We start from the raw sequence: 9,898 nt of genomic DNA, 5'->3' as shown, positions 1-9,898 counted from the left end.
AGTGATGTAGTGTCTAATTACAAACCCAATTTTAATAAAACTTGTATCTCACATTTGGTTCACAATCTTCTTTTTACTTTAAGATTTATTAACATAATTTCAGTAAATCACTCAGCACCAACTGTTAGATCAGAATGACTTTGCATTATATTGACAGTGTAATCTGAGTATCTTTGTATAGTTTGATATTCACATTTTCATGTTGTGGCTGCAGGTTGTGAACTTTCATTAAGCTGTCCATGAAAACTGCCTGGTTTTTTTTATTTCTGTTTTAGTTCTTTCATAATTATCCAATTATCCACTGTTTTGGTTACTGGCATCTACATAATGTTGGGAAGTCGGTTGATTTTCTAAAATTCCAAATATTTAGCATTGATTAATCAAGTCTATAAGTTGGGGGCGGCTGTAGTTGCAGTTGGTAAGTGTCCACGGACCACAGGGTCAGTGGTTCAATCCCCGGTCCTGAGCAAGACGCTGAACCCCCAACAGATGTCAAAGTATCTCTTGGCAAGACACGGAACCCCAACAGCCCAGTCCCAGTCCAAGCCTGTAAGAAATCGGACAGGGCTGCGTCAGGAAGGGCATCTGGCGTAAAAACTGCCAAATCAAAATGTGGACAATGCTCCGCTGTGGCGACCCTGAACTTACGGGATAAGACACAAGGATTAATCAAGTCTCTAAGTTATTAGACCCTGAAACATCTGGTTATTTGGAGCCTTACATTATAACATCATACTAAGACACACAAACAAACACAAGGTACAGAAGCAGTACAGACAACATAAATGACAAAATTATTTTTATTTTGTTTTTGAAATTGGAACATCAAATAAATGACCTGCTGTATACTGTCCAGATTGAACTCAAAGCGCTTTCACCCATTCGCGCACACACTCTCACACCGATGGGGGAGCTGCTCTGCAGCTGGCCAACACTCAGCGGGAGCAACTAAGTTGGGGTCCAGTGTCTTGCTCAAGGACACTTCGACGTGTGACCGGAGGAGTCCGGCACCAAACCAACAACTGTGGGATGGACGACTGCTCTACCTTCCTGCGCCACAGTTGAGTATCATGAAGAGGAGAAGCAGAGAACGGCGAACAGACTGAACGTTGGTCCAGCAAAAAGGGACAAATATTCCACATGTAACACTGCAACAAAAAGTTATATTATATCAAAAGTCTAATTAAAAAGAAGGGTGATGTAACACAGTCTTGCTTGTATTTACAACGCTGAAAGATACTTTATACATTTGTCAGATAAAGGTTTAAGTAAATTAACAATACACTTCACTTTTTTGCACATTAGAAATGGGCTTCATTCATATTTGCAAAAAAAATAGGGCTAGACAGACACAAGTCTGATACAAAAATAGATGGAAGAAGTCACCTAGGGCGACTTTTACCGTAAAATGAATTTCCTCAGAAACGTCCCATCTTCTCTGAACAGTCAATATTTTCCGCTCAATATTTCCAAGAATGCTCAAGTCTTTAAAGAATTCAAGCATGAAAAAGCCTCAAGGTTGTTGTGTGGCTGTGAAAACTTTTTTTTTTTTTTTTCCTGATTCTGAAAGGCAACTAAAGAAAAAGAGATAGAGAGTCTGCAACAGTAAATAAAGATATTTATTCATTTTTGTAAGGAATCTCAGCTCATGCAAGGGTATAGCTTTTGTAAACATAATCACATGAAAATATGTCATATTGCGCACAGATTTTTTTCTTTTCTTGGTGTTAAACTCTGGAATGTACAATATATGGAAGTTAAGCTATGTTACAGATATTACACATGAAGAGCTGTCACCTAAAACACCCCAGGTCCCACAATGGGATTAATTCATAACCCAGTCATATTGTTAAAGATTTATGTGCAATAAGGAAGTTTATTTTGTGTCAGGCGTCAATGTATTGCATGAGTGCCGTGCTCATTAAGGTCAGATTCACGCTGTCAACTTGCTCAAAGCACCTTGGAGTCCAGCACTGAACTGGACGGCACAGGTGCTGTTAATGTTTGCAGGCACACGCCAGCAAAAGCACAACATGCACACATGGAATCAAGCCTGAGGATGATCTAAAAGTAAAGGAACTCTTCTTTAAGACATTTGTGAGATAGATAAAATATTGAAATAATAAAAAAAAAAATAAAAAACAGCAAAAACAATCACCAGCATTTGTATTTGTGGTACACGGTAGGAGAAACTGTTACAGAACATTGAACCTGGAAATAAACTTTGCTGTGACCATTTCTAAGGGCTAAAGTGACCCTGTAACCAACGCACTTGGTCCTGTGTTGCTCTCTGGCTCCTAAAAGCACGAGAAGCTTTTCACAACCACAGGACGACACTGCACACTCAGAGCTCATGGCTGCAAGTTAAAAGATAAATCACCTTCCACACTGCATTAGTTTGACTACATGTATGCAAACGGAATCTAGGTAAGAGTCCAGTTATCCCAGTATTCAACCAACAATCAGCATCAGGACGTCTGCGCTAATGGAAATACGTTTGGGGAGAAACAGTACAGTAAGCAACCAACCACTTTTACAAGCGTTAGTGTTTACAAGTTTTATTTTCAAGCCCCTTTGGTTAAATATAGTAGACTTTGTATGAGGCCAGGGGTCTGCCATGCTGAGGCGGTACTTCGAACATACCTCAAAGATACCTTGTGTTTCAAATCAGAGTTATGCAAAAAAAAAAAAAACTACAAAATGCATCTTAGGCTAATGTTAGTACGAGACATGAACTCAACCGTTTCTGCAGCCCCCAGCTTTCCCACTCCTTGCTCTGCTGTACACTTCTATGATCTTCTATGCTCTACCACGCTCTGCACTGCCCATCAGGTATTAGTCACTATCCAACTAAAAATAAATGACAATGCTGGCAAACTTTTTAATTTAAAAAAAAAAAAAAAGGATATATAATGTTGGTTTAAAAATCATATGGAACCATTCCAACTTCTGACTGGAGTTGCCCAGTAGTGTCTATCTATAAAAAGTACTCAGCCACCCCTCGAAATCTTGGCTTTTTATTTCTTCACAACATGATTTATGCTTGATTTAATATAGGCGTTTTTAACCAAAGTTTTTCTTTGTGATGGTGAATATTGAGAGGATTGCTTGGGTATGAATGTATCCAAATTCATTGCAATCCCTCCAATATTTCTAACCATATTTCAATGTCAAATTAATGGACAATTCCGTGACTAAAATATTTTGAAGTATTATATAATCGCCGATCATTTCAACAAATAAAGGCTTTAAGTGTGTGCTCCTACAACGGGATGGTATTTCATTTCATCAGTTTCCAGTTAACTGTGTACTGGGAATGTGGAGAGAGATGGAGACGAGAAGACAGAGGGACAGACAGGTACAATAATGACTATGAATAAAAGAGGTATAGGAATAGAAGAGGTAGAATTGGCCGCAACATTAATAATAAGAGATTATGGCCAGACTGAAAAAGAGTCTAAGGCAGGCTGCAAAGATAATTGTAATTAGGCTGCCAACGTGTGCTGCAACTTTGTTAGTGGAAGAAAACAAAAACTCCCTCTCTCTCTTTTTTTTTTTTGCATATGGAGGCTGTCTGCATCACCTGCAGACTTTCTGGCTAAACATCTGAAAACGAGCGGGTTGACAAAAATAGAAGTGACCAGCGTAGGAGAGGCCATTTATATATAGCATTTGTCCAGGCATGTCGATAGATTTACAAAACAGACATATACAATATCATGCTGCAGATATTTCCCACACACCATCACAAACACTTCAATAGAATGGTGTTTTTATACAGGCACAGTAGTGTTACCCTGGATAGGAATGCTGGAAAACATATGAAAGACAAAGAGAAGTGAAGCGCCGCCACACTGCTGTGCAGTGGAGTAACTAATGTAGGAATGAAAAAGTATCTGATGGTCCAAAGAAGTTAACCGAACTAAACTCAATTTTTAAAAATTATCTGTGCATAATTTAAAAAAAAAAAAAAAAAAAATATGAGTTGAGAAAAAACAAGCCCCCCCCCCCCCCCCCCCCCCCCCCCCTGCTTTATACAAATTCAGTAGTACTGAGCGAACGTCCTCCCTGAGGAGTGTGAGGACGCCAAAGTGAAGGGGAGAGTGTGTGTGAGTCCAGCGCAGTAGTTTGAAGTAAGGCCTCAGTTTTTTGTTGTTGTTGTTGTTGTTGCCAAGTGAAAAAAAATAAGACAAAAAAAGAAACATATACACCTGTAACTTAATTACATCTAAGTTGAAAAAAAAAAAAAAAATATGTGCAAAATGTAAATCTTACAAATATGGGGATAGTTTATTTTTGTAGATCACTGACAAAAGGATTGTGCTCGAGGTGGCTCCTCTCATTCCCCACCCCCCTCTCTCCAGCCGTTCAGCTATCTGTCCATCGCCACCCTCCGGCTCTCTGGTTAGTCCACAGGCCATCAGCTGACCTTGGCGCTTGCTGTCGATTGGAGTGTGGGCTTCATGTCGATTGGACGCTGCGTTTTAGTTTTTCTATCTCCATCTGCGAAGACACAAGGAGCAACAATGAAGCCGTGCGCTGGAGGGGAACCTGAGCTGAGCGGCAAATGTTTGGCCAACGTGACTAAGCAAATTCGAAACAAACTTATTATTGCTATTAAGTTTGCTATCATTTCTTGACATCTTTCCTCCTGGTGATGTGTCAACACAAGCTTTTTAGCTAAACTCTCTCTTCCACATTGTGAAGCTTTGTTTTACATTCCAGTTGTTTTTAGCCAAAGTAAAATTTGTATTCTGCTGCAGAATTTTGTTGACTCACTTCACTGATATCATAATCACCAAGATTGTGATCAAATGTTAAATGCACTGTTACATGTTGCAGAGCCATGTTTCACCCTTATCTGTTCAGAAAACAACTCAGCCACATTTTTGACATGTCACGCACCCAATACACTATTCTAAACATTCTAGCTGTGAACACTGCCCATGTGTCAGCTTGCATTACTCAACCAGAAGTGTTATTTTTAGAATTAAAATCTATTTTCCTCCAATGCTGCAGCTTTGCCGAAATATTCTTTCATGAGACAGCTATAAGAAACCCAACTCCTAAAAAGACAATAGTCCAACAACGGCCCAATATCAAGCTGGTGTTTCAACAGAAACCTTTAATGTTCAGACTCAGGATCATGTCAGAAAACCTAAGGACTCTACATGTGGGAACAAGTAGCTTCAATATTATGGTTATACTAATGAGAGTGAATGTAGACAGCTCAGCAGGTGATGTTAAGGGGATCAATGTTACCTGCAGGGCCACACGCTTTTGCCTTTCCTCATCCAGCTCTCCTCGTAGTTCTGTTATCTCCTTCCTGGACATTAATGGACATGGACACACTCTTTAGTACATAGTTTTAGTGCAGTACATCTTTACAGTAGTACATCTTTAGTATAGTATCCAGGCAGTATTTACAATAAGTTCAAATTCATGATGATCTGTTTTATGTTCTTTGGAGATTAAAATTAAAAGTGTACTTTTAAAGTCTATGTGTAATGTATCTTAGACTGTAAAACAAATTAAATGCTAGTCTTTTTACAATTGCTGGGCTTTGAGGATCTCCACATGTAGCAGCAGCTCCTTCATCTGGCTCCTCAGCTCGTCCAGCTGGGAACTTGGCTCTTCGGGCTCCAGACGAGCCTTGATGCTCTGAGAGGCGGCGCCGTCTGAGCTTGGGACTCCTGCAGGGATCGGTCTGCTTTCCGCGCTGGCCGCGACGGGCTTGTGGAGAGCGGGAGTGGGAAGAGACTGCGAGTGGGAAGAGGTGTTTGTGGAAGGCTGGAAACACGAGAAGGAGTTGGAACAATGCTGTCCACAGCACTCAAAAACAGAATTCTTTTATAAGATATTCCCATATTTGGTTGGCAGATCAGGTAACAGTTAAGTGCTCTAATTATTCCTCCCACTGATCAGCCATGTGTCTGAGTCGGACAAAGTATAGGGGTAACTTGTAAAGTCTTGATAGTACAAAATCCTCTTATCTGGACAGTGTTTTCTTGGTGAACCACTGTCAAGGGAAACATTGTGCATGTGTTGCTGGGACAAAACCACAAATAAATGTACACATAATTGACAGACCCCTACAGTATTTATAGAGCTCATTTTATGTGTTGGGGCTTTATTAATATTTAAAAAACAAACAAACATTTTTGACAGAGGACTCAAGATTTTGTGTCCCTGTACTACATAGGGATTTCATGGCCAGTACATCATTTAGGAGCAAGCAGTAACTCTCGATACAGAGGACTCTGTATTGCATAATAAACAAAACACCCTATTCTACATATATATTCTACATACCCCTCCTCTCCCGGTCATTTCATTTACTGGTGAAAATATAACAAGGGTCAGAATCTTATTTTGAAAGACTAAGAACGTGGGGAGGACACACAGAGTCCATGCCCTGAAATTTCACCTCCGGACGTCCGAGCTGTTGGTTTTGAGACCTTCAGATCAGACTGACTGTCCGTCCGTGTCTGTGTTTTGTTTTAGCGATAGGGTGGTCTGATACTGCGTACCCCCTGCTGAACAGCCATGGTTGACTATGACCAATCCAGACTGGACAGCGACCAACGCCATTAATACAATGCACTACCTCCCTTCATGCTTTCTTCCATCAAACACAGCAGTAAACTGTTTTCTGTCAGTAAAAGGTCTCAGATTGCATGTGTTTATGTGCGAGGTGGTTTGTGGACTAGTGAAACTTCAGCAGATGTGTATAAAGTAGCTAACCAGGTTTATATGAAACACTGACACCAAAAGGTAGAGATGGGTCAAACAATACTGAAGCGTTGGTACGTGTATGAAGTACACAGTTCTCATCTGAGGTAATTATGTTCAAATACCTTTCTGACAGACTTTTTTATATGAATTAACCTTTAATTTTATTTGCAGGTAAAGTGTCGGTTATGGTCGGTTTTTCTTTGATTTCACTTATATACTTCCTTGCAATAAACTTTTTTTCTGCATTTGACATACATACATTAGTCATAGTCATACTATTTTGGTTATATTCAAACTAATTGGAATACATATACTTTCATACTTTATTATCAGCTAGTTATGTAAAGATGACCATTCATCCACGTGTCAGACGAGATGAACCAAGTTCAGGTCTCCGCACACTGTATCCACGTTGCCTGCCATGGTTTTGTAATCCAGTAGATGCCGCTATTAAGCGATACGCCAACACAGTGTCAATACTGTTTCAGCACAGTTAGAGAACTGTGCCATACACTCCATGAGGTGTCATCTACCCGTCCCTACCAAAAGATTTAAGCACGCACAAACCCGATTTTGAGAACCATTTGCAGGGACAGATTTCATTTGAGCATAAGGCCCGGGACACACCAAGCCGACCGTCTGCCACTGGCCAGCGTTTGGGCTGCTGGGGAGCATCCATCTGCCTCATTTTTCTGATGAGATTGTAAGCTAACACTGGTTTGTTTACAGTTTGTCGGCAGTCCCAGGCCTTCTGCTTTCTCTGGGAGCTTGGTACGTCGATAGTTAAAGCAGCACGATGGGATGCAGAAATGCGGGATCAAATCCCAACCTTCCCACCAGGTCTGTCCCTTAGTGAGACACATAGCACTAGCTCCCTGGGTGCTATCCTATATATGCTCAATGACATTAAAGCTTGTTCTTTTTCTTCTCTGCCTCTCATGCCTCCACAGAACACGTAGCACTACATACTGATCTTACGCGTTGTGTAATAGCACTATTTGTGCTTGTAGTAGATGAACCCATTGTGAAAATACGCAGCAGTTGGTCTTTGTTGGCACTAGGTCTTTAAATGATGGCTTTAGTGTATCATGGCCTTTAAATTTCATTTTTGGAAGCAGGAGAGATTCTTATGCTTGTAATGATCAATGTGGCTCACGCTCACATTTGTAAGGTCTGAATCCCCTAAACATAAATTCAAAATAAGTAGTGTGTCACCTAGTGTGTTGCAAGTGAAGCATCATCCTTCTACTTTCACAATTAAAGTTGGGACAGTGGTGTTTTTAGCCCCTGGGAGGGCAGTGTTATCTCTAGAGTCATTGCATTCACTTAGTTTGCATTTTAGCTCATTTTAAAGCTATTACTGTAGAGTAACAGTCTAGCAATAGTCAGGCTCATTAGTTAATGATTGAATGAAATGTCCTTTTTTAAAATAACTTCTTTACAACACAACAGTGAGAAAATAGTTTGAACTATAATTAGAAAAAAAAAATTAAATAAAAAACGGCTTTAGGCATGTCGTGTCCTTTCAGGGTTCGACACAGCAGAGTGTGTTCCGCATGTTGATTTGGCATGAGTTTTTACGCGGGATGCCCTTCTTGCCACTTCCTCCCGTCATATCCGGACTGGGCTCAGCCCCGCTCAGGGCCACTACTGTTGGGGTCCTTCTGCATCCCAACCCAATGCTCCTACCATTGAGGCCCCCTAATTAAAAATATATTTATGGAAAAGACAAATTATTACATCTCAGTGTAATAGCCTGATGAGTATAATGAGCCTTATATGGGTTGTTTAGCTTTACTATAATCTTATCCAGAACCATGCAGGATTCCAAAACACTGAGTGCAAAGGTTAATGGTGAGGCTCAAATTAAATCCAGAGACACTGGATCCAACACACATTTAAATTTAATGTGAACTGATGTAGTAAAGCAAAGGCAGACCAAACTAATTTTACACAACAGGATTATGTGGTCTGGCACACACAGTCTGGCCATTATACCCCACACTCACAAGAATTTAGGGATATTTGACTTTCGAGGGAAATTTATGAAAAATGTAAAAAGTTCATGCTACAGTAATATGATATCAGTAGTAATAGTAGGGTTGTTAAGTAGAAGCATGCAGTGGTAATTTCTTCATCTCAAACATTTTTTTTGAAACAAAAGCTAAGAACCGTGGTGGTTATACCACAAAAAAAAAAAAAAAAAAAAAGTCAATGTCTCAATAATTTGTCAATCGTTAGATGTCGCCTTGGTCTTATGATGTCAAAATGTGATCAGCATGATGCAGAGGACTTTTTTCAATACAAATTTATATAGAACCAGAACATTTAGTCCTCAATTAGTGGATCAGACATGATCACGTTGTCATTTTTGCGGTTGATCACCTTGTTAGAGAACGGCATGTTATGCAATAAGTACTGAAACATTGAACAGGTGGATTTCAAAAGGTTATAGAAGATCAAAATGAAGTTCACCCGTAAAGGTTATAGTGCATTTTAGGTGCATTTTGAAATTTCACCCAAAAGTTGAACATCCCTAACTTTCTGTGAGTAGTGTGGGTCCTCTAATATTTTAATATCTTCGTGTATGTACAGCAAATGAAACTAAAAATATAAAGATTAATATAAATACTGTCCGAGCAAGGCTATCCTCCTGCTAATGTTAAACCGGTGTTTTTAGCAGAAGCACATTACTTGTCTAGGTAAAAAGTAGGCTGGGAGACGATTGTCAGATACCAGGATGCAACATTGCTGCGCTGGGAACGTCCAGGTCATCCTCTAAATTTACCCTCCTAACCTTGATCCCCAGTGGGAAACCATAGGGTCGGAGCTTTGCGCACCGCTCTTCCTGACCACATGTCGAAGTGTCTCTGGACAAGACACTGAACCGCCGACGGCCCATTCCCATCCCCAGCAATGCAGTGCTGGTCCCAAGCCCAATAGAAATTGGGGAGGGTTGCATCAGGAAGGACATCGGGTGTAAAAATTGTGCCAAATCAACATGAGGACAAATGAGACATAATCCTAATACGCATCTTAAAATAAAGTTACATGAGAGAGCAGAATGGTTCATGCTACTGATGTAACGGGAGCTCAAGTCTAAGTTTCTATCATACAATCTGTAGTGTTTGCCTATTGTAACCATCACGAAATTGGTGAAAAC

General features: G+C 40.1%; 1 protein-coding gene across 5 annotated transcripts in view; it reads right to left on the bottom strand.

The window, feature by feature from the left end:
- Positions 1 to 1,601: 1,601 nt before the first annotated feature.
- The window catches only part of cd2ap (CD2-associated protein), a 48,103-nt gene continuing 39,806 nt past the window's right edge, over positions 1,602 to 9,898 (bottom strand). For 4 of the 5 annotated variants that reach the window (XM_067482115.1, XM_067482118.1, XM_067482117.1 and 1 more), the window contains 3 exons: positions 5,552 to 5,790; positions 5,263 to 5,326; positions 1,602 to 4,503 (listed from right to left, as the gene is read on the bottom strand). In XM_067482115.1, coding sequence (XP_067338216.1) covers positions 4,462 to 4,503; positions 5,263 to 5,326; positions 5,552 to 5,790 — 345 coding nt within the window. In that variant the 3' untranslated portion in view covers positions 1,602 to 4,461. The other variant, XM_067482119.1, reaches the window with a different exon arrangement.

The sequence above is a fragment of the Channa argus genome, chromosome 17 (genome assembly GCF_033026475.1).
Source record: "Channa argus isolate prfri chromosome 17, Channa argus male v1.0, whole genome shotgun sequence".
Taxonomy (NCBI): domain Eukaryota; kingdom Metazoa; phylum Chordata; class Actinopteri; order Anabantiformes; family Channidae; genus Channa; species Channa argus.
This window is presented reverse-complemented; position numbering and strand designations above follow the sequence as displayed.